Below are 26182 nucleotides of genomic sequence, written 5' to 3' on the forward strand. Positions count from 1 at the left end.
TAATTTTTACTGAGGAGTTTATGTGCTTTTCAAAATATTTCTCTGGAAAAGATACATTAAAATGTTTTCTTATGTGAAGAAGATAGCATGCATTAGTATAATGCTGTTTTTTCTTAATAAAGAATCTTAAACATCTTATCAGGTATCTGTTATATATGAGTATCTATTATATTTCTGTTTTAAAAAATATCCAGGGGTGTGAATGCTAGGTTACATCCCCATTTCTGTTACACCTAAATAATTTGATGCAATTGATTATACATTTCGGAGAACATCTTATGCAAAATACTTTGATAGACACCACAGGAAACACCAAGATAAAAGTATTCCTCTTCTTTTTTTTTTTTTTTAAAGTATCCCTCATCTTAAGGAGCTTATCATAGAATAAAGAAGATGAGAAATCGGTACACATAACTGTATCATCAGGGAGAAAAGCTAAATTCTGTAGTAGCCATAAATGAAGAAAAATGAGAGACTGGCAGAGTGATTGGACATTCACTTAGCCTAGTGCAGTGGCTCTGAAATTTGAGCGCGCATGAGAACCACCGGGAAGGCTTGTTACAATACAGATTGCTGGGCTCACCCCAGAGTTGTTTTTTTTTTTTTTTTTTTTTTTAAGAAGTTTGCAGATGGAATTTACCTGCTAGTCTGGGGATCATCCTTTGAGAGCTCCAGGATCTAGGGCATTGATTTGCAATTCTTTTTTTTTTTTTTTTAAAGATTTTATTTATTTATCAGAGAGAGAGAGAGCGAGTGCACAGGCAGACAGAGGGGCAGAGGGAGAAGCAGGCTCCCCGCTGAGCAAGGAGCCCGATGTGGGACTCGATCCCAGGATGCTGGGACCATGACCTGAGCCAAAGGCAGCCGCTTAACCAACTGAGCCACCCAGGCGTCCCTGATTTGCAATTCTTGTCACACATCAGAATCTTCTAGGGGACTTCTAGAGAATCTAATGGATTCTTTTTAAATTACTTACAGATTATTGCTTTCATTTTTAAAAGAAAAATGTTCTTGTTCTACCCTAAGCCTTAATAATTCAAAAGTACCATTGTGACATTTTTCGGTTTGTCCACTGTATGGGTAAACTCTGAAGATAAATTAATTCCTAAAATTCTTGATATGGGGAGATTTTGCTTCTTGTATCACATTCCAGCCCAATAGTAAAAGAAAAATATTTTATGAAGAAGATTATGCTAGAGCTGGACATTGAATCATATGAATAGTACTTTTATAAACCACTGGAGAGAAAGGACACGGATGTTAGGTGGACAGTGAAAAGTCAAGGAAACTGTGGTGCATGACTGGAAATGAGAGTACAGCATGGCTGGAGCATAGGTGGAGAAAAGAAATCGCAGATCAAGTCATGAAAAATCTCTCTTTTTTTTTAAAGAGTAATTTATTTATTTGTTTCAGAGAGAGTGCAGGTGTGCACATGAGAGCGTGAGCAGAGAGAAGTGGGGTAGAGGGAGTGGGAGAAAGCAGACTCCCCACTGAGTGATGAGGGAGGGACGGGAGAGGGGGTTCCCAACCCAGGACCCTGAAATCATGATCTGAACTAAAATAAAAAATCAGAGGCTTAATAGACTGAGCCAGCCAGTTGGCCCCAAGTCCTGAAAAATCCTGACTGCCATGCTAAGAAGGTTTTGACTCCCTTTTGGGGCAATAAGAAATCACCATAACCTGTGAGCCAGAGAGTGACATAAGTAAGATATGACTTAAAATTATTATCTGGAAGCAAAATCCTGAGTAGTTTAAAACAACACTGGGTGGTACTGACAGGAGATGGTTAGGATGTGACAGCAGTGGTCTAGACTTTTTGACCATTTAGACCAATGGTCAAACTGGGCTCTGGGAATGTGTTCTCAGGGCCCATGTGCTCTATACAAATGTTTTAATTTTGTGTCTTTATTTCAAAGGTAGCCCAAGAATGTATTTGATCAGTTAACAAAGCCAAGGTTGTCTTTTGTGATGATGGTCTTCAACTGAACATTTTCACAAGACTGGGCTTAAGCTTTTTTAGTCAGTGGATACACTAAGAATTCAAGATTAACTTTTTTGTTTTTCCCTGTGAAAGAAGTCAGTACATTATATACCTTTGGGAAATACTGATCTGGACTAGGTAATAAAATGGGCACAGTCCAAGAGACATTTTAGTCAGATTCATCGGATCTCCAACCGACATTTTAGGAGGAAGAGAAAACAGGAAATCAAAAAGATACTGGGGGCTTCGAGCCTGAGAGCTTCACAAGTGATAAAATGGTGGAACAGAATAAAGCATGAAGGAAAAGGGACAGGTTTGTGTGAGGCAGGAGGAGAAAGACAAAGCATCTGTAGTGAAAGAAAGCCTATTGGTCATAACTATGAGAACCAGCACCTCCCCATATACAGGAATTTTAGGAATTAATTTTACTCAGAGTTTAGTCATATTGTGGACAAAACTGACAAATGTCACAATAGTTAATTTTGAATTATTAAGGCTTAAGGTAGAATGAGAACATTTTTCTTTTAAAAATAGAAACTATAAACTGTAAGTAATTTAAAAAGATGACCTGCTCACAGACTAATTCATAAGGTAGGAGGGAGATATATATGCTAATAACTTGTTGAAAATTAAAACTTTGAATTATAACACAAATCCCTTTCACTTACTGTGGTTACTTTTCCCTGCCATGATCATTCTGCCAATACACTATCTTTAGAGAGGAAAAGCAGCAAAATCCAAACATTAATGTATGTATTTGAAAGTAGATATTTTTCCAATACCAAGTACATGCTGTGTCATATCTTCTGTGTTAACCATATTCTTCTCTCTATGTCAAGGTGCCAGGTGTTTAATGGCACATAAAGGAACCTATTTTATTTATCCTTAATCCATCATAACCTTGGGACACCTAAAAAATATCCATGCTTTCTGTACTCCTGGAGATGGTGTAATAAATATTAAATTTTTGATCTTCTTCAGCAATTAAGACAATAGCACAAAAAATTCCCAAATATTTTTTCTATTTTATTTTTAAAAAGTGTACTCATTAGAATATTTGAAGTATTAAACCCTAAATAAAAACACTTTCTATCAAAAAAAATCATCATCCATCATTTAATAATGAGTACATCAAAAACATAATTCATCTTGTCCCTGACAAAATATAAAAGGTTATTTTTTTTTAAAAAATGAACAATTACATACCTGAGCTTTTGGTTGTATTGTCTGACTTTTTCCAATGAGGCTGCATTTATCTGGGCTTGAAATTCTTCCACTGAAACATTGTCTCTATAATAATATCCTTCCATGCTTTCCAGTGCTGTGTAAAGAAGTAAATGTTTTCTTTCACATGGTCTCGTAACTCAATTTCTCCACATTTAGTGTAATCTTATTGATTATTAATAAATGTATTTAAAACACTGAATATGACCACACATGCAAGAAACAATCTCTCACCAGTCCAGAAATAAATGAAAATCATTCCTCTGTTCTCAAAATAAATATCAAACATTTGGTGATTATATCTAAGTAGGCAAAGGTAATTTCTAATTTAAACTCTCTTCTATTTTGGGGGCGCCTGGGTGGCTCAGTGGGCTAAAGCCCCTGCCTTCGGCTCAGGTTATGATCCCAGGGTCCTGGGATCGAGCCCCGCATCGGGCTCTCTGTTCAGCAGGGAGCCTGCTTCCCCCTTCTCTCTCTGCCTGCCTCCCCTCCCGACCCCCGCCTGCCTCTCTGCCTGCCTGTGATCTGTCTGTCAAATAAATAAATAAAATCTTAAAAAAAATAATAAACTGTCTTCTATTTTTAATGTATATATACACACACATACATACATATATTACATATATACATACATACATATGGGAGGAAGAACTCCTTCCATATACATATACATAAGAATAAAAAAGTTGAAATTGCTGCTTTCCATGTATACATACATTCCCTTGTAGCCGCAGTTAAATTATGAAATATGAGTGCAATAAATTTAAAGTATAATCTTAGAATATTACCCTTATTATAATTCCTGATTAAGTTGAAAATAAGTAAGTATAAACATATACATCACTTCCCATTAATTTTAAACATCTTTTGATTGAAATGGATTTCCTTCTTAACTAACATCTTTGGTTAAGTATTTCTTTTTCCTTCAAACTTTATGTGATGGTACTTTTAACCTTTTGGAGAGGAAATGAATTACATGGAAATACCTAGAAATACAAGATCTCTTATGGAGAGGTTGCCAGCAACAGGTATGGCAATGAAGCCTATTTGAAAATGTGAATTATTTTCCCTTGAAATTATTACCACTAATAAGTGTCAGTTTTCAGCAGACTATTTCAAAATTGATAAAAAAAAATTAATCTTGTTTCAAAACTACTAAATGCAATAGCTTCTAAACTAGTAAGTTTCTTCAAATTGACAGAAACGTCACCATTTTAGGGGCAACAATAGAAAAGTCATTGCTAATTTTTTTATTATTTCCAGTTTTTATTTAAATTCCAGTTGGTTAACATATAGTGGTTTCAGGAGTAGAATTTGGTGATTCATCACTTACATAAAAGCACCCAGTGCTTATCACAAGCTCATTACTAATATTTTTTGTGCTGTTTTCTTAACTAGTCAGCTTTCTATAGCACTGAAGAAACAAACAACCTTTTAGAGTATTGCTCAGTTTGAAATAAAAAAATGGCATTGGCTTATAATTGAGAAAACCATTATGGAAAATTAGAGAGATGCTTACTACATCTACTTCAGTACATGATATCAAATTTGTGGGCTTGTTTCAAGGATTGTCTGTTTATTCCTTATGACTTCTGCATTAATTAGAATATTTGCAACTGGTTCAGCAAGCTTCTGGTCCTGAATACATACAAGAAACAAAAGGAATTCTTCCTGATAAAACAATCCTCAAATAAATGCTACATTCACTTCCCTTAATGAGCTGTTATTTGTGAGCGGCAAATATTCAGAGGATACAGTGTATCGATAGTCATCCTTCAATGTGAATTCCTCTTACTAGTTGTTAAGCTAATAATGAAAGTCCTCGCATTGGAGTAAAACCACCACTTCCACTCCTTAGGCATGTTAATCAAAATCCAGGATCCTCAGGTTCCTCATTTGTGAAATGGAAAATAAGAGTACCTACTAATTATGATTCTTGGGAAATAATTAAATCAAATAACAGCATTAAGAGACCCATGACTATTCGTTCCATTTATTGAGTGTGTTTCATACATGCCCAATGCCCTACAGGCATTATCTAATTCAATTTCCAGGAGATAAAGATTATGCGTAAGTGTGTTTAGCCAAACAGGAAGTTCTGGGAACTAAAGAGGAGGGTCCATGCAAAGACACTTCAGTTTGTAATTTAAAATCATAAAGACCAGATAAATACCAGGAAGGAGCTACAGGGAAATCCGGGGTGAGGGGTGGGGTGGGGATTGGGGTGGGGACAGACAGGAAAACACCTGGGGTCTAATTTTTATAAAAAGTCTTGTTGACTCAGTTTTGGTCAGAATATCCAGTCCTGCTCTAAAAGCTTGTTGCCATACAAAAACAAACTGACATTTTTATGACATTCCTTGACAATATTTCCAAACGAACAACAATTAAAATACAAATTACGTAGAATTTTTTTTTTAAATGGGGAAAATGTCTAACAATCAGCAAAATGTTATGGTGCACGTGTTGGGTTGTGAGGAAATGAACAAAAACATGAAAGATGAGTTCTATATTTAAAAGTAAACTGTGTGGCAAAGAAGAGGAAGGAGAACAACATTCCTGATCTTAGAAAGTGGGATAATATTTCACCAAATTCAATTACTATACTTAGTGAAAGTAGGTTAAAATATATAATGTCCAAATTTCCAAGTTTGGCTCTCAGCATGTTCTTGCCTAGTTTCCTTATTTCTCATCCAGATAATATTATCTCACCCAGATAATAGATAATAGTGTTAAAATATATAATAATGTCCAAATTTCCAAGTTTGGCTCTCAGCATGTTCTTGTCTAGTTTCCTTATTTCTCATCCAGATAATATCATCCAAATGATAGATATTATCATCCAGATAATATCTTTATCCAGATAAAAGCAGTATTGACATTATATTTAATAGCATTTAATTAAAAGCAATATTGAAAATACAACGAATCTCTTTGCTTGTTTTCTTTCTACCACTTTTGAATTTGAGGGAATAAATCACCCTAACAAATGTAGGTAATCAGTGAAAAAAAACAAAACAATGACTATTAGAGGAAAGGAAAGGTTAAATTATTCCAAGACTGAAAATGAGTTGCATTTCCTCTCAATCAAAATACCATTTCAAGGTTTTTCCAAGAAAGGGATTGATCAGAAAAAATATAGAATATCTGAAGAATAATTTTAGGAGGAGTTTCAATCAACTAACACTCTTTACTGATAGCATGGCGAAACTTAAATGGTTAAATAAAACAAGACGTCTGCACTGGTCACGACTGGTCAGAATTCAGAACTGGTCATAATTTCTGTGACGAAAACAAGCTTTATCAATCCCAACATGACCAGTATGTGGGAAAGGTTGTTCTGCCTTTTGAAGAGGGGTGGGTTCATGTGTTCGTAGACTGATGCTAACATTTAGGAAATCTCAATTCTGGGAACTGTTCCTTCTTTTTTAAAAAGCTATTTAATGCTTCAATTTCAAATACTGTATAAAACCCCATGGGAAAACCAAGGGATTCATCTTTTAAAGGACCTAGAGTTTTGCAAAAACTCGAAATGAAAAATAAATTCTCAAATGAAGGAACCTTAGAAAATGACAATGTTTATCACAAAATGTTCCCTTCTGTTTAAAAGAGGAAATGCCCTATACTGGGATTTTTAAAAAATGTAAAAAATAATAGAAGAGAAAATGCTCAAGTTTCTGGTCAATTTTAATTATGCTCTGAAAATAAAAAGACGGCTTATAAAAAGACAAGAGTTAGGATTTATCATCTGTGGTGCCAGCTTTTTTCATAAGTGCTGAAAAACAAATATACACAAAAGTGTGTTTGTGGACAAAGCATTGTGGAACAGCATTGCATGTCCTAGTTAGTGTAAGGAAAACCACCATAAGAGACCCAGGGAACAGGTGCTTAACAATACTTTACAAAGAAGGGGTGCCATATTTGAGGAAATAGTACAACTAAAATCAAAGACCTTTAATGATGCCACATCCCTAATGGGTAGAATACATGGGTCCAGGAACCAAGGATGGAAGCCAGAAAGGTCCCTGCTTAACCTCTGTTGAGGACTGAATTGCGTCCTCCAAAAAGATCTAACAAATGTCCTAACCTCGGGTGGGTGCAGATGTGACACAGATTTTATATAGGGTCTTTGCAGAGACATCAAGTTAAAATGAGGTCAAACTGGAGTAGGGTGGGCCCAAATCCAAGGACTTCTGTTCTCCTAAGAAGAGGGAAATCTGGACAGAGATACAGAGACAGACACATAGAGGGAGGAAGGTCATGTGAAGACAGAAGCAGAGACTATAATTACGTTGTCACAAGCCAAGGAATGCCAAGGACTACAGGAAAGCACCAGCAGCTAGAAGGTAAGGAAGGATTCCTCCTTAGAGCCTTCCAAGGGAGCACAGGGCCTTTGGGCATCTTGATTTCAGATTTTTAGCCTCCAGAATGATGATAGGATACATTTCTGTTGTTTTAAGCCACCCAGTTTGTGGTAGTTGGTTACGGCAGCTCTAAGAACCTAAAACAATATCAGTCCCAGTGCCTCACTTGGGGATGTGTGCTTTCCATCCCTGAAACTCTGGCTCTATGGGTTTAAAGGGTACTGATCACCAAAGAGGCACACTTTCCCTAGGAGACGAGGCAGGGGTCCCTCTGAACGTAAGCTATCGTTGCCATGGGGGCACTGGAGGCCCCTGTGCCAAGGCACTTAAGGAGGGTAATCACCGTCTTGGCAAGGCTAGTGGACCCCGGTCATCATAAGGAAGTAGGACTATTGTTACATAATGAGGGCAGGAAGGAACGGGTTGGACATGCAGTGAATCCACTCAGGTTCCTCTTGGTACTTCCTTTTCCAGATTTGATGGTAAATGGACAAAGCAGCAACCCTGTCTTGAGAAGGGCAGAATAAACAGGGGGATCAGGCTCCTTGGGGATGTAGGTTTTAGTCATGCCACTGAGACCGGAAGGTTCAGGCTGAGAGCAAGGCTGATTTACAACAAATACAGAAGAGGGAAGATGTGTGGCAGCACGGGCTATGACTTGGCCCCTTACCCTGCTTCTTCTAGATGACCTCCCCAGGAAGGGAGCCATCAGATTCATGAAGGAGATGCTTCTAGTCTTGACTCGAATGGATCTAAAGTTACAAGGTGTGGACCATGGCAGGTTGCCAGTTTGGATCTCCTTCCAGAAAGGAGGGCTTATTGTCCAGCTGTTAGGATTCCCAGAAGATATCTCTCAGCTGTCAGTGCTTTTGGGCATCTTCAGTCTTTGCTGAAGAAAACTGTCCCACCCAAATCACATCTCCTAGGGGCAGCCAGCATCCTAATGACCTAATGAGGTCAAAGCGAAAACACCCAGCCCCCTTGCCCTGGCTGCTCCAAATCTACAAGTGTCAAGCTTTTGTGCAGTGGATTAATCTAATTAAGCAAGATTAACTGTATAATTGCACAGTGTTTCCTAATCCACACTGACCTGTGCTTTCTCACTGCTGGTGGATGTTAGCGTCACCTGCAAAACTTCTAAAATATACTGGTTTCTGGGCCTTATGTCCTAGAGATTCTGACCTAATCAGTTTGGTTTGTGACCAAGTATGGGTATTTTCTAAGACCTCCCCCAAGATGATTAATGTGCAGCCAGTATTGAGAACCACTGAGACAGCCTGAAAACGAGTCCATGGGGAGTGGGTGGAGGAAAAGACTCAGAGTATCTATCCTCCTTACTCCCATTTTCACAGTTTATACTGACCTGCTTTATCTCACCAAGGGCTTGGGGATCCCAATGAGGTTAATTTCCCGACCTGTAGCAAGCACTGACAGAGACTGCTCTCATGTGATCTTCACATTCTAGCATTATGGTCATGCTCTGTGCTGACTTTCCTGTCTGCCTGCTTCTGTGATTTTTACCTCATCAATCTGTTCTTGTTCTGTTTGCCTAGATTCCTGCTCTCCTGTAGGCCTGGCCTTCAGAGACACATGTTTCCTAAAGCGTAACCTACTTGCCGCTGGCACTAGGATTCCTGATCTCACTGCTGGCGCCATCTCTGCGGGGCACCCCTCCACACCCCCCAGTTCCCACACCCTCCTATGTGGATGGGTCCATTCTGGCAAGAAAAATGGGAAGAAAGCAGTGTATTTGCTTCCTGTTCTAAGTATGTGGTCCAACAACTTTATAAGGGCTGGCATAAATAATTTTCCCAGGGGACTTTCAAATTTATCTCATTTTCTTTTCTTTTTTTTTTTTTTTTTTAATTTGCCAGCAAAGATGCATGTACATATGTACGCCTAAAACTGAAACCCTTTGAGTAAACGTTCATTTCCAGAATAGACAGCATTTGGAGTCTCTTCATTTACCACCATGTTCAGTTACCAGATGGTAATCTCTACTCCAGCTAGGGCTCTCTTTTCTGGGCTTCTCTCAATCTGAAGAATAGTAAGAATGAGTAATAATGAATCCTCCTGGGAGTCTGGTGACTGCAGAGGAACTTCCACAACCCCTCTACGGAAGCAGCCTTATCACTGCCACGGTGCTAATGAGACAAGCTGTTTCCCAGTCTTCTTTCCCTCTTTGTGACCTCAACTGCGGAAATCTTTCTGTTGTGGCTTTTTCACATTTTATTGCTGAGTGACTATTAAAACCTAATGTTAGCTACAGTTTTTCTTTACATTTGACAAACTGATATTGTATTCATCAAAATAATATACAGTTAGGGATTTTTTTAAATTAGCCTTAGCCACAATTATAACATAGAAGTTATTTGGAAAATACTCTTCCTTTTCCTATGAACATTTGCTGCTGGGTATGAATATTTAGCTATTTATGGCTGATGTGTCACAAATGTAATAATTTTTTTGGAAAAGATGCAGAATGCCATCTGTCATCCCAGTCATGATTTCAAAGACAGAATTTTTAAAAAGGGGAATAACGGAAAGGAAGTGAAGAATCTTTAATAACCGTAAACTCTGGTTAAATCCTATAAAAGTTAACATTCCAGACCAGCATCCTTCTCGGTCTTCTAAAACTATCTCTCTGTGTAATGACTTTTAACATATTTTAGGCTAAACTGTTCTCCTAACATAGCTCCAAAGGTCTATTTTTGCTGTTTCCTTTTTTTTTTTCATTCCTTTACAGAATCTTGTATTACCTATATGGACCCTACCAGAGTCCTCCAAAGAAAAATGAAAATAACTTCTAATAAGTCCTAAGATCTCTGCACCTGACATTTTCTCCTCCTGAAATGTATTCTTACAAATATCTGAGGTAGTCATTGTTTTTAAACCATGGCAATCGAAGGAAGGGAAATTTATCTTTTAGAATTTTCGCTTGGCAGTGGATTTTGATTTCATATGCCTCTCTGTTCTTCAGTTACAGAGATTGATTTTATTCCTCTACTCTTCTCATTTTTTATTAGAATATAAAAATTCCACAGCAAAACCAATGCAGTTCTTGAAAACTTCACAGAAGAAAATATGAAATGCTCCGTGGAATTGCTCAGAGAAATTGATATAATCTTGTGACCACAGCAGAGTTAAAAAAAAGAAAGAAAGAAAGAAATCATAGACCAGAAGAAACTACACTAGAATAATCTGGACTTTCGATCAGTTTGAAGCTGCTTTTGTGACCCCAGAAATAAAAAAGATCCAGGACCTTCCCCTGGAAACCAGTTCACCACAAGAATCTTCCTACCCATGTTAAACTCAGTTTCATCTATTGCATTAAAATTAATTGTTCATTTGCCAAAACAAAATTTTTTTATTTACAAAAGGAATCTATTTTTACTAACCAAAAATGGCATAATACAGGAAAACTCAAACAATAAAAAAATCATCAATTTAATCACCTAAATGATCCCCAAAACACTTTGTGTACGTTAAGTATATTTAAGATAATGGATTGCATTATCTATAACAGAAATTCTTTTTTGTAACCTGCATGTGTATATTGTCAAAATTTTTCTATCTAGTAAAATATCTTTAACCACATAATTTTAATGACTGTCCCATAATTTCTTTAAGCCAAATTAATTTATCTGTACTATTTCAACCACTCAGGTCATGTTTCCCCATTATAAATACGGTTACAGTCCTACTTAATAAACATTTAAACCTTATCTTATTGTTTTCTTAATACACATTCCCAGAAGTAAATATATTACCTAGATACTACAAAGGAATTTTTGAATTAATGGAAAAAAAATCCCCACAATGATAACAATTACATGTATTTTTAAAAAATCAAGAGATAAAATACTTTAAGTACACGTGTAAAAAAAGAAAACAGGTTACCTTGTGCAAAAAGAACGGGATGAATTTTAAACCCTCCTCCATTTTTCAAACGTTGAGGCAGTTGTTCAAAATGGTAACTATCAATGTAGAAGTAAACCTTCAGAGCCTGCCGGCTTCCCTCCACTTGATATGTAAGAGGAATATCTAAAAATGACATTAAATGTTATATTACTTCCAAAAATCAGGATATGTTATAAAGTATATTTGCTAACTTTTTTAAAAATCTTGAAAATCACTAGAAACTAATACATTAAAAGTATCCATGTATGTCACATTCAGTTTAGGCAAACTTTCTGTTCAGTGGAAAAGTATTAAATCAGATTCCTATTAGCTAAACAGATTTATTACTGTACTGTATATAAAATTCTACAATAGGAAACTTTGTTATACTTTGACACTCCAGATGTCTCACTTAACTAAATGAGAAGTTTAGTTACACATGGTTTGGAATCAGAATCTCCCAGGGCATCTGCCTCATTCATATTTTAGTCAAAATGAGTCCTTGGGGTACAATTCCTAAGTAGTATACAAGAAATTGGGTACATAGCAACCATTATCAAAATTAGCATGGGTTTTCCAAGTTCCATTCTCTGAGCACCAGATCAAAAGTGTATTACCTCCATTGATGCCCTACAGTCATTAGAAATTATCTGTCGAAATTCCTTGTTTTCACAAAGATCCTAAATTTAATCACCCAAAAACAAAAAATAACAAAAAAACCAAACCCCAAAAAGCAACCAACCCGAGAAGCTACAATGCTGTAGGAGTATTTCACAGTGCTATCACAAATCCTTTTCATTTTATGTCACTTATCCATGACAAATAATTTCCAGTTCACTAAAAAAAGAATGCAAAATCTTCCTAAAAAGCTAGAATAGTTATATTAACCAGTTAAAAATTAAGGCAAAAATATAATAGACATTTAATACATGTTCTTGACTCAATATCTATTAGTTCTAACCTGCTTCTTAAATAAAATTATTTGTAAAAGCAGAGTTCAAGTTTAAATACCATTAATAAGCAGAGATTCCAGGTTTCTTATTAAATGTAGCTAATTAGGTCTATCAATAGCAGAGGTATTGTATTAACATCTACAAGTCTTTTTTTACATCATATAATAATGTTTATTTTATATTTGTTTCTATATTTTTAAGGGAGGTATGAAGGATTTGGGTTTAGGAAAGAGAACACATTTCTCAGTTGAAGAGTTGGAAATTAACTGGATTTTAATGATTGGGAAAATCCCATGTTTCCCTGGCTCTATAATAAAGATAAAGGATATGGACACTGAAGAAAATCCTGATGTGTACATAACTAAGTATTTGTATCTTCTAGTTTCCTTTTTCATGCAATATCTTTCATTTATATTTCAATTTTTAAAATTCCATTCCTTTACTTTTTGACACCAAAGTGGCCAATCTCTGTTATCAAATGGATCATGTTTTTGAAAGGAAAATAATAACGCAGCAGTTGGAGTTCCGTATTGTAGGACTAACAAAGAACGTATAAAGATGCTCTACTAGGACCTAAGGAACTGAAAATAACCCAACATTATCAAGCATATTAAATTTAAAATGAAGTTAAATCTAAGAGTGAAAGAATGAAGACTTTCTCTCAAAGTAATTGGCGTACTTATAAAAATGCACAATAACGTGGAACTGAAAATCATTGCCTTTTATTTGTGGAAATTCATATGCTATAAAAAACAAACTCGATGATTAGGACTATGTAATGATTAAAGGCTTCAAAAACATTATCGCATGAGGAAAAGGTCTCTGGTTCCACCCTACAGAGAGATTCATTCTGGAGAGGAGTTTCAACAGCGCCATCCCATCCCTGTAAGCATGACCCTCCATCACTGAGTGGGCCCATAAGTTCGAAGGTAAGTCTCTAAGAAGTAGTCAGTTCCCTTTACCTAAATTGTTCTTCCTTGACTCTCCACAGGGTTGGGTCTTGCTGGACCTTTGAATTTCATCATAAAAGCTACTTCTGCTGAGAGCCCTTCCTTGTTGAGCCCTTAAAAGGCCACCACCTTACCCTTATTCATTATGCATTGCTTATTTCCTGCATAGGATTTAGTTAGCATGGTCCTAATCACCTTTGTCGTTGATTCCTCATTTGTTTTCTCCCGAGTAGGTTGTGAGCTTCCTGAAGATAGGGACATGACTGTCCTATTCACCATGACATCCGCAGTTTCAGGCACAATGCCTAGCCCATAAGAAAAGAGTGGAAGCTCAAAAAATATTAATTCCCTTAGTTATTACAGTAAAATTGCCTGTATCACCATAAAGGGGGGCGGAAATCTGCTACCATATTATTCTCTAAAAACATGAAGACTGTCCATAAAATATATTTAGTTTTATATGACCTAATCATTTAGCTCACTTACTCCGCCTTCACTAAGCACATAATATGGCGTAGGAAAGATCTCGTACTTTCCCTAGACATAATGGGTTACATTGCCCACTTTGTGTCTCCACTAGTTTCTAAGTTGCAAAAGCAGGGTGTTTACTTAGTCACTACTATAACTTCAGAACTTAGTTCAGCATTTGGTATGGTGTATGTACTTAGTAATTATTTCTTCACAGAAAATACAATGTCTTAAATCCAGACATTTGAGTTCTACCTGCTTGGCATGCCACATTTCTTCAGAATCTCATTATTTTTTAATGCAAAAATATGACTATGAGAAATGCTAAATACAGCTTTTGAAAAATAATACAGAGTAATAAAGTAAGGAGGATTGATTCAAGTATTTACTGAATACTACCATAAACCTCACATAATGCTGGAGACTTTTGAATACATTATCTTATTTAAGCCCCATGAGTCAGGGAAAGCTTGTACTCTCATGTTTGTGGATGAGAAGAGCACAGGGTTGGAACTCAAGTTTCTTATCTTCAAAATCAGTGTTCTCTTCATATTTTCATGCCTCTCCCCACGGTCCTTCCCTCAAAGACACACAGCCAAAGGAATCTTCACTACAGTGATGTGAATTAATTAATTTGTCAGATCTGACTTCTTTGCTTCTAAGCTTACAGAAAGATCAAATCACATGCAATCAATAATAAAGCTCTAGTTTCCTTCCACCACTTAAATAGGATGTGATGACACTTGGGTATTGAAAAATTCTCTTCTTTCCTGAATCAACTTAAAAGGATAACTATACTCCTGTCATCACTATTAGTAACTTGCTTGGAATATCTAATAGTGTAGCATTGGAAGTGACCTTTCACTAGGGAATCTGTTTTCACAGAAGCTGAGGTTATCCTTCGTGGAAATACTTAAAAATATATAAGAATTTTTATGTTAGTCACAGATACATGCGCATTTACATACTGATATTAATTACACGGTCTTAATTATTTTATCTTTAATGTTTATTATATTTTTCAATGTACTGAAGTTAAAACTCTCATGGTAGCTATGCAATAAGTAAATTATTTTCTTGAGCTTATAACATGGATCCCTTGTCTGCTTGTTCAACAGACCATTCACCAGTAATGTCATATTTGGACAATGGAAAACAGTACTCCTGTGAACTCATGACTCCTCAAACAAAATTTAAAAGAAAAAACAAGTTATATTGTGAAAATAGAGTTTCTCTGCCTTTGGCAAAATTATGTCTACATTATTAAACTAAATGAAAATATGTTCTGTTTTATACATGTCCACAGAAGACCCATACAACCTGTTTAAATAATATTATCCTTATCAATTAGTCCCCTTTACCAAGTTCTCCCTTGAATATAACCTGAATCCTTAACATTGTGATTCATGTTCTCATTCTCTCTCATTTGTCCATGAAGATGAAACTCTAATAAAATTCTGTTCTATCTTCATAATTTAATACATACAGAATGAACTTTTACCATCCCCACAGCTACCCCCAAGGTCAAGTCACTGTCATTTTTCAACCTGGGTCACCGAAGTAGCTTCCTAACTGGTTGCCCTGCTTCTGTCCTTGACCCCAATAATGCTCTAGTCAACACAACAGTCAGAGGCAGTCTTCAGTATGTACACCAGATCAGGTCATTCCTCTGCTCTGTGGCTTAGTTATAAAGGTGAAGTTCCTTCAATGACCTGGCCTCCTCTCTGTTCTCGTCCCTTACTCTTTCTCCTCACCCATGCCTCCCCAGTCACACAGGACACCTTGCTATACTGAGAGCATACCACACCTGTTTCCACCTCACAGTTTGGAACATCCCTCTTCCAAACACTCCTCCACCCCTTCAGGTCTTTGTTCTCCTTTTTTTTTTTTCAATTTTTTTTTATTTGATTTCTTTTCAGTGTAACAGAATTCATTGTTTATATACCACACCCAGTGCTCCATGCAATACGTGCCCTCCATAATACCCACCACCAGGCTCCCCCAACCTCCCACCCCCCCCCACCCCTTCAAAACCCTCAGGTTGTTTTTCAGTGTCCATAGTCTCTCATGGTTCATCTCCCCCTCCAATTTCCCTCAACTCCCTTCTCCTCTCCATCTCCCCATGTCCTCTGTGTTATTTGTTATGCTCCACAAATAAGTGAAACCATATGATAACTGACTCTCCCTGCTTGACTTATTTCACTCAGCATAATCTCTTCCAGTCCCATCCATGTTGACATAAAAGTTGGGTATTATTTTTGGTAAGGCTTTCCTAGCTTGTTAAATATTTGCAACCTCCCACTTGCCCCTGCATTGTTATCCTTTGATCTCTTCTATTTCCTCTTATACATTCATATTATTGTCTTCTAGCTTATGATCAGATTAACTTATTTATGTTGCTTATTCTTTATCTCCCCCCACTTGAATACCAGCTCCAAAAGGGATATGTTTGCTTAGTGCTATACTTATCCAACACCTAGATTAGCGGCTGGCCATAAGTAGGCATTTAAGAAATTTTTGATGAATGAATCAATGCTTATTGCTCTTAAATCAGATTAAATGATTAATGATTTAAACAAATGTTTATTGGGTCCCTATTTATCATTCTTCATATTAGAAATATGAGAATAAATAAGAACCATTCCCAGCCCTGAAGAAACTCACATCTTCTACCTTATGTAATACACACCCTTACCCCTATGAAAAAACAAGAAACAGAAAAACAAACTGCTAAAGATTTTTTGCATCAATAGATACATTTTAAACCTATTCATGATAATGTTGAAATGGTAGATACATGATGATAACTTGCAGCGAAGATATAGAGATTAAAGCCTAAGTATTGTTATTTCTCTGAATGTATGCTTCTAAAATATTCCATTTGTGAGACCTAATGATGGCAAACAGCAAAATTGAAGGGATACTTTTCAATCCTTCAGGTGCACTCATCAAGTAACTTCTTTGCAACATTAGTTACAACTCTGTTCTGTTGAAATTCTCTCCTTTATTCCTTATACCTGTTTTTCCTTCCATTTTTATAACTGTAAAACCATTTTGCCTACTGATTGTATATACTTAGTTAATATTTGTTCATTAATTTCCCTGAAAAAAAAATTGCCTTTTTCATTCCAGGCACTCTCTTGGGTGCTGGAGATATGAAAGCAAACAAGACGGGAATGGTTTTGCCATCCTAGAAACCATACAGGATGAATAAACGCATCAAGACAGTTAATATAATTGTATTTATACATGTTCAAATTTGACACTCAGATGTAATGATTGATGATTTTCATTGTTAAACTAGGAAAAATGTTGAATATATGTTTACACCTTCTGAATTATTAATTTTATCCATTATGACCAAATCAAATAATTATGTCTTTCTCGGTTGGTTTAGATCTAAATTTATACAATGCGAACATAACTTGTATTTTTTCTCTTTCTCCTTGGCCCTAACTACTTGTAATCATTGCCTGCTAATACATTCTCTATAGGATCAACTGGAATAAGGAAGGAAGCTCAATTCGGTCAGTTTTGCTATATAATTGTTATATATTTGCATAAAAGTCTTGGAAGCCGTTGAGTTTATCCACTAATAGAGCCAGAAATATTAGGGCAGTCCTTTTATCTTAAAAAATTGACACAAAAAAAGCAGCACAAAGGACAAATATTCTATGATCCCTCTTATGTAAAGTACCCTAGGCACCTGCATAGAGACAGAAGGTAGAACAGAGGTTACCATGGACTGGTGGAGGAAGAATGGGAAGTTATTCTGTAAAGAGTATGGGGTTTCTGTTCAAGGATGAAAAAGTTTTGGAGATTGGTGGTGGAAAAGGTTGTACAACATTGTGAAGGTACTTAATGCCACTGAATTGTACACTGAAAATTGGTTAAATGGTAAACTTTGTCATTTATATATTTTATTTTAGGAAAAAAGTCTTGACTAGCACAAAATTTTGATGCACACACTCAATGAAACTTTGGAGGCCAAACTAATAGATAAAAATAGAGTTTACTATTACCTATGGATTTAAATTATATATTTTTTCTATCACTCCCACAGTTGGCTATTATTAGTTATTTTACCCAAAATATAATATTTTGTTTAAAACAATTTTAACAATATATCAAATATATTAATATCAAAGTTATGCCATATGTTGTTGTTTAATGCCAAAAATGTTATATGAAACACCTGTGAACCATTTAACTAACTTACTTGCAACCAGTGGCTCCTCTTCTGATGGTTTAAAGTAAAAAGAAACTTTTTCCAGATCAAATAGCGCAACCAGTGTATCTTCTAGCATGGCTTGTTCATCTGTCTGAAGGAAAAGGAAACAATACATGATATGGTAGAATTGTATAGGATAGAACATCACATCACATCACATCACCAGAACTTAAGTAGCTTCACTTGTGTTTTGTTTACATGCAAACCAAATTACCAACAATTATCTAAGAATTTACTGCCTAAAATGAAATCAACAAATCCCTCAAAGTTACAAGTTTCTTTTATAGTTTTAGATTCTTCCTTTTCTAGATTATATAAATGGTTCTATACAACTTTTTAGTCTATTTTGTAGCTAGATTCAAACCATACTGATTTTTAACATTTACTCATAAGTGTGTACACAATAAACATCTATCTGCCTCTAAACTTTTATAATCTTAACAACGTAACAGCTAAAAGGCAAGAATATCATTTTATTGAAAAGCTACAGTATATAGTTGCCATCCTGTTTTACAATAATAAAAGTAATTTGCATGTATGCAATGATTTTTCTTCCAAAAGTCTTGGGGACAGGAATCGTTTTTATCTTACTTGCCTTTATACGGCCTTAATCTAAAATCCTGTGACTATGCAGTTTGGTTTGTTTTAATCATGGCTTTCATTCTAATGGCATATTATTTACAGCTGAGGCAAGTAAGGGCCAGATGTGATAACAAGTTCAGTGCATGTCTCAACAATATCATTTTTGTATATATTCTGGCCTTCCTATTAGCAGTTATGTGCATGATGAAAGAATAATTAGTTTTATCATATACAGCTTATCTTTTAAACATTTAAACGTCTGTTTTCTTAAGAATATCAATGATCCCTTTAAATAATGATTTTTAACATGATTTATACACTTTTTTTTTTTTTTTTTAAAGTAGGCTCCAACCCCAGTGTGGAGTTCAACACAGGGCTTGGACTCATGACTCTGAGATAAGACCTGAGCTGAGATCAAGACTTGGATGCTTAACCAAGAGAGGTGCCTAGGTGCACCACTTTATATGCATTTTTAAAAGTTGCTGTAAGCTTATAGCCATATTTTTCAGGCAGCAAGAACAGAGGGCGAAGGAGATAGTAAAGAATGTCCATTGTATGAAAAAGGATCAGCAAGGCAATTCTAGATCCTAAAGATCTATTGCATGGAAACCAAAAAGTTAAGAGAATCATCACCTTTGTCCCTTGGTTTGGTACTTATTGGGATGTATGGTATACAGTAAGTGCTGGATAAATGTTTAGCGAACTTATTTTTTAAAGTCCTTTGAAGTAGCAAGAGTATGCCATGAATCTAGAATCAGAAGGACAGGACTGAAGAATCAGCATTTTCCCAATTAAGAAGAATACACACAAGGAAGAAATGACCCAAACAGGTCGGCCGCTGATTGCTATAGTGCAAGCCGCGATGCTTCAGCAGATGTGGCTAAAGTGATACCCAAGTGATAACAGACTGTGCTGAGTTCAGGGACATACACACTGCTGGCGCCTGCAGCTCCCAGAGAATGTTCCATATTCGTAGGAGGCTTTTATGTACTTGTTACAGAGGCAGAAGAAAAATACAGGTTTCTTTGACTTTTTTTTTAAAGCAAACTTTGGATTTTTTATCAACTCTTTTAATGAAGTTATGGGTTTCAAAAGATTAAAAAAAAAAACAGTCTCTTGAGATCTAATTCACACACTGTAAGATTCACCATTTACAGTGTATAGCATAGGAGTTTTTAGTATTGTCACAGAGTTCTGCAACTATCACCATAATCTAATTTTATAACATTTGCACCACCCTACAAAGGAACTCCATACCATTAGCATTCACTCCCCACATCCTTTTCCCTAGTCCTTAGCCCCAGGCAACCATTAGTCTACTTTTAATCTCTGAAATTTGCCTATTTCACACATAACATTATAATAGACCCAAAGAATATGTGGTATGTTGCAACCGGCTTACTTCACTCATACACACACGAATATTACTCAGCCATAAAAAAGATGAGATCTCACCATTTGTGACAACACGGATGGATCTAGAGGGTATAATGCTAGGTTAAATAAGTCAGAATGAGAAAGACAAATACCATATGATTTCACTCAGATGTGGAATCTAAAGAGCAGAACAAATGATTAAACAAACAAAAGACAGAATCAGATCTATAAATACCACAACAAACTGACAGTTGCCAAAGGGAAGGATGGGCGAAATGGATAAAAGGGAGTGGGAGAGACAGGCTTCCAGCTGTGGAATAAGTCATGGGAATAAAAGGCACAGCATAAGGAAAAATAAATAAATAAAAAGCACAGCACAGGGAATATAATTAATGATACTGTAATGGTGTTGTGTGGTGACAGATGGTAGCTACCACTTGTGAGCATAGCATAACACAGAAAAGTTGAATCACTATGTTGTATAGCTGAAACTAACGTCACATTGTGTGTCAACTGTACTCAAATTAAAAAATATATATATATGAAATTTTAAAAAATGGCAGCCCTATTTTACATTCCCACCTGTATTCCCAATGTATGAAAGGGTTACAATTTCTCCTTACCAACACTTGTGATTGTCTTTTGGATGACAGCTATCCCCCTCACAAGTGTCATAATATCTCACTCAAGTTTTAAGTTGCATTTCCCCAAGGACTAATGATGTTGATCACCTTTTCATGTGCTTTTTGGCCATTTTATATTTTCTTTGGAGAAATACTATTCAAATCCTTTGTGTGCTTTTTTTTTCCATATTTTATACGTTTATTGAAAAGTCTGTAAACTTTATTATCTGTAAGCTTTTAGATCCTAAAATATACGGTTGAACAATCTTAGGGTATACAGCTACATTTCCAGTATTCCAAGGATATCTGAATATGTTTACCCATTCTTTTTTAAATTTCTTAACAGCATTATTGAGATATCATTTATATACCAAGCAATTTACCCAAAGTGTACAATCTCCTGACTAGGGGTGTATAATCACAAGGTTGTGCCATCATCATAACATTCCATTTTATTTTTTAATTTTTTAAAAAGATTTTAGGGGCACCTGGGTGGCTCAGTGGGTTAAGCCTCTCTGCCTTCGGCTCAGGTCATGATCTCAGGGTCCTTGGATCGAGTCCCGCATCGGGCTCTCTGCTTGGCAGGGAGCCTGCTTCCTCCTCACTCTCTCTGCCTGCCTCTCTGCCTACTTGTGATCTCTCTCTGTCAAATAAATAAATAAAATCTTTAAATAAATAAATAAATAAATAAATAAATATTTTATTTATTTATTTATTTAAGAGAGAGAGTATGGGAGAGAGAGAGAGCATGAGAGCAGAGAGGGGCAGAGATAGAAGCAGAATCCCCATTGAGCAGGGAGCCTGATGTGGGACTCAATCCTGGGACTCCAGGATTGTGATCTTAGCTGAAGGCAGTTGCTTAACCAACTGAGTCACCCAGACACCGCACATTCCATTTTAAAACATTTTCATCACCCCAAAAAAGAAACCCTACATCCACTGGGAGTCATTCCCATTCCCCTTTCCCTCCAAATCCCCTCAGACCTAGTCAGTTGCTACTCCACTTCCTGTCTCTCTGAATTACCTTGTTGTGGACATTGCATATAAATGGAATAATTCATATTTGACTTCTTTCACTTAGCATGTTTTCAAGATTAACCCATCTGTTAAAGCATTCCTTTGTTCCTTTTTATTGCCAAATAATATTCCATTCTATTTGCCCATTTTTCATAAGCGCTTCTGTTTTGTTTTTGTTTTCATAATGTTGCTTTTAGCACTTGACTGAATTGAGTGGTCCTCATGTCTCCCATCTGTGTACCCTTTAATTATTCCGTCGATTATTTCTGTAGGAGTCTTTTATTTTTTAAGATTTTATTTATTTATTTGACAGACAGAGATCACAAGTAGGCAGAAAGGCAGCCAGAGAGAGAGGGGGAAGCAGGCTCCCTGCTGAGCAGAGAACCTAATGCGGGGCTCGATCCCAGGATCCTGGGATCATGACCTGAGCCGAAGGCAGAGGCTTTAACCCACTGAGCCATCCAGGTGTCCCAGGAGTCTTTTTAATTGAATTGTCTTTCTATTGTTTTAAGTTTTAAGAATTCCTTTGAGAGTATGGATATAAGCCACTTATCAGATACATAAACTACAAATATTTTCTCCCATTCCTTGGGATTTCAAACAATATTAAGTTTAAAAGTACTAGCGGCTGATTAAACAATGGCCGTTTTAAGGTAGGAGTAGAATAGGAATGAAGCCACATTCATTCACTCATTCAACAAGCACTTCATGCTACCATGTGTTATGTGGTCTTCCTATCTTGTGTAATTTCTATTTGGTAAGAAATGATTAATTAATATATTTTTAAAATTTTTAAACTTTTCCCAAAGTGCCTTATTTCAAAAGTTTCATTAGTTAAACCTTTCGTAGTTTTATTAGCAGCCAAATAAGAAACTGATCACCCACATGGGATACATAAGAGTCTTTTCAAAAGAATCTGTTTCAGGATGCCTGGGTGGCTCAGTTACTAAGTGTCTGCCTTTGGCTCAGTTCATGATCCCAAGGTCCTGGGATCAAACTCCGCATTGAACCCCTGCATGGGACTCCCTGCTCAGTGGGAGGCCTGCTTCTCTGTCTCCCACTCTCCCTGCTCATGTTCCCTCTCTTGCTGTCTCCTTCTTTGTCACATAAGTAAGTAAAACCTTAAAAAACAATTTCTCTGAAGTACATGGAGGTGAACTTCTTTACCTTTTATGATTGTGCAATACTGCAATTACTTCCCTATCCTCATTATCATTGCAGAAAAGCATTTTGATATATAAAGTCACATACATCTGCTTAAAAACGCAACCATTACTTGGTAGCCACATGTTCTATGTGTAATTTAATGGGTGACACAGCATCTCATGTTTAAAAATCACGATTCTATTTAAGGAGTACCTTAAGTTTATACACGAGTGAACATATTTGCCTTTAAACATTGTGACAACTATCAGAACCACAGAAAGGATATCTTAAAAGACAACTTTTATTTATCAACTACTTTGAGATACTTTCTTCAGAGGCACTGTGGGAAATGGGTATGTAAATACAGAATATTCTTAGATTTAACAGGACAAACATGCCTACAAAGAGAGGAAATAAAATCGTTGAACACAGCAAATTTTAAACAGACTGTCAGCCAGTATGGCAGACAGGTTGTCCGATCTTGTCTATCAAGCACGTTCCTGACATCACCCTCAGTGGGAGTCTGGGTTTCACGGCAGGCTGTTTCTTCTGGCCTGGAAATAAGGAACCACAGCAGAAAGACCCTCTTCCCTCTGATGATCTTTCTGAGTTCGTGCTTAGGGATACAGGAATTAGTAACAGATGGAGGCTTTCTCAGCTTTCGGAAGCCGGAGAATAAATAAAAGTCAGGAAAGAAGGAATACCTTCTATATACTTACCCAACCGTATTTGCTCATAGCAAAATACATTCTTTTCAAGGAGCTGACCGACTGCTAACACATAATGAATAACCACTTCTTATTTGGGAATATGTTACAATGTATGTTCCTGTGAGAGGCACTGGGATTCCTTACCAGGTTTGGCGACAGGAGTGACTGAAAGTGAAATAGAACACCCGCATTTGCTATCTGGTCCAGCCACCTTCTGCTGGCTTCCCCCGTGTCCATCTCATTGTCTTTGCTGTTGTCAAACATCTGGTTTAATGCTGCCATGAGTTGCTCAGAGAAGGCACACACGGTGGCCACAAGACTCTGGCAGAAAACCATGTCTCTTCGGAGCTGTGTCTCACTGTCTGTAAGCCAGGAGGACATAAAGACAGCTTTGAAAAATGTCACAGGTAAATCAAACCAGATCATTAAGCATTTACAGTTTTTGTTATTTCACCCTTTCACCAAACTCAAACCATGTGAAAAATGTCAATTTGAACCCCACTAATGAGCAAAAACACTTCAGCAAATATGCTTTATAGAAAACATTAAACACCAAAAAATATTTAAAAAAATTAACTTTTTCGTAACTAGTATTGTGATTTTATTTTTTGCAATCATTAAATTATTTTATAAAACCCAAGGGAAAAAATAAGGCTTTATTTAGTATTTTTTGATGGAACACAATTTGTTTGTTGAATGATACTTCCTAAAGGAAACTTGAAGTCTAATTTTTCAGTTTGTTGGCGATGAACTACATTATTAATACTAACTTTTTAAAAATGACCTAACAAACTTACTCGAATATTAAGTGACATGCACATGGGGAAAGAGTATTGATGTCCGATTATAACAATAACCAAATCTGGATTTCTTGGATTTACCTATTAAACTTCATGAGTTATAAACATGCTCAGGTTATAAATTCTTATATTTCTTTGAAATAAGGAATGCATTTACAGTTTTAACAGACACCAATTTTCACCTTGGTTTTTATTTTGCAATTGGCTGGATTTTTGATTGACCCACAAAGAAGATGTATTTACCCTATGAATGGCCACTCCTGGGCCACAGTTTTTTCAAGTGGAAAGAAGCTTGCCTTTGAAAACCTGATCACAGAGATTCACCTCTTTGAGGTTTTGGATATATACAAACTCTATAAACTATATAAATGCCAAGCCATACATTCTGTACACTGAAAAATCACTTGTACTAGATAAACAACAAAAGCAAAAATGTTCATACTCTCAAAAGTGTACTGAATATTTCAAGGGCTCAGGATTTTCTGAAATGAAGCACTGTCAATATTACTGCATAACATAGACATAAATGTTGCCATAAGTTTTTGCTTTATTGATAAAAAAAGGCATAATTTTTAAGTTGTTTACTAAGAACAATGAACATATGTTTTTAATAACCATCAAAAGCATGTGAACACATACTGTAATTGCTGTGTTGCCTAGTTTCACTGTTAGTAAAAGCTACTCTGAAAATTTTATTAGAAAAAGGATTAAATTTTAAAATATTTAATTTTATAATGAATATTCATTTATTACATTGATCTATATGAACTTGTTACTTTACTTGGTCAAAATGGTCGAATATGGCAACTCCATATGGTTCAACTTATTAATTTAGTCAATAACATGTGTTAGTCATTTCCCTTAAGTAATTATATACTATGTGCCTCATTCAAATAGATGGAAAATAGCATTTTACAGGTAACTGTAAAACAGCTAAAGTAGGAAAAATCTTTGCCCAATTCTTGATTAAGAAAAAAGCAAAACACCTATTTTTTGTTGTATACAATTTCTAACAAAGTGTAGACATTCCATAACTGTTTATTGAATTAATTAATGAAAATAATGAAACAGTACAGCAACTAACAAACAAAGTAAGTGAAACGAAAGTGTATGAGCTCATTCTCTGACCTCTTGAAATGTCTGGATTTAGTTTGACCTGAAAGGGTAATTCACATAGCTTGTTAACCCAAATGTTTAGCTGCAGTGCTGAGATTCAAACAGAAACTAAATAAAACTGTCCTGTATCTTTCTTACACAGTCTTGCTTTGGGTTCCGTTGTTCTATAGCAAAGCAGAAAATCTAGGGAAATCTAAAAAATACTTCAATAGTTTTGGCAGAAATACTTCCACTTATAACCTGAGAATAATTTCATAACCAAAACTGAATTGGAAAGAAATGCCTTCTATCAAGAATGGAAAGCCAAAGTCTATAGGAGGAAGGATCCAGTTCCACTGAAAAACTTTAGATCACAAGGGTTAGTAACTTTGCCACTAGTAGAAATAATTATTTTCAAATCACTTTTGAGAAGAAATGCCCAAATTTCTTCCCCTTTTTTTTAGCCTTAGAAAGAATACATAAATGTTATTCCACATTCCACTACTATATTCTATATGCATCTTAAGCCCAATAGAATTTTCATTCAACCTCATTATCAAGTCAGAACTGATCACGCAAAAGTTTTATTTCTCTATTATTTCAAACTCTCCATGCTGAATACACCACAGGAATTAAACATGGCACCAATTACCGGGGATTTGAAGGTATCCAAGTTGAGGCTTGGGTCATGTGTACGCTCACAGAATTTGATACGCAAGATGCTCTGGACCACGCTGCCATTTAAATTTCAAACCAACATA

At 36.0% G+C, this 26182-nt stretch overlaps 1 protein-coding gene across 2 annotated transcripts in view; it reads right to left on the reverse strand.

Moving 5' to 3' along the window:
* LOC308341017 (phosphatidylinositol 3,4,5-trisphosphate-dependent Rac exchanger 2 protein) overlaps nucleotides 1-26182 on the reverse strand; it is a gene marked incomplete at its 5' end in the record, with an annotated part of 290021 nt that overhangs the window by 72215 nt on the left and 191624 nt on the right. Inside the window, 4 exons of one of the 2 annotated variants that reach the window (XM_080800603.1) lie at nucleotides 3188-3302; nucleotides 11470-11613; nucleotides 18060-18162; nucleotides 23671-23888. In XM_080800603.1, coding sequence (XP_080656729.1) covers nucleotides 3188-3302; nucleotides 11470-11613; nucleotides 18060-18162; nucleotides 23671-23888 — 580 coding nt within the window. Of the gene's footprint in view, nucleotides 1-3187; nucleotides 3303-11469; nucleotides 11614-13567; nucleotides 13703-18059; nucleotides 18163-23670; nucleotides 23889-26182 lie in introns of those variants that run through there. The other variant, XM_080800602.1, reaches the window with a different exon arrangement.

Source organism: Martes martes (genome assembly GCF_963455335.1).
Source record: "Martes martes genome assembly, chromosome: 4".
In the NCBI taxonomy this organism is placed as follows: domain Eukaryota; kingdom Metazoa; phylum Chordata; class Mammalia; order Carnivora; family Mustelidae; genus Martes; species Martes martes.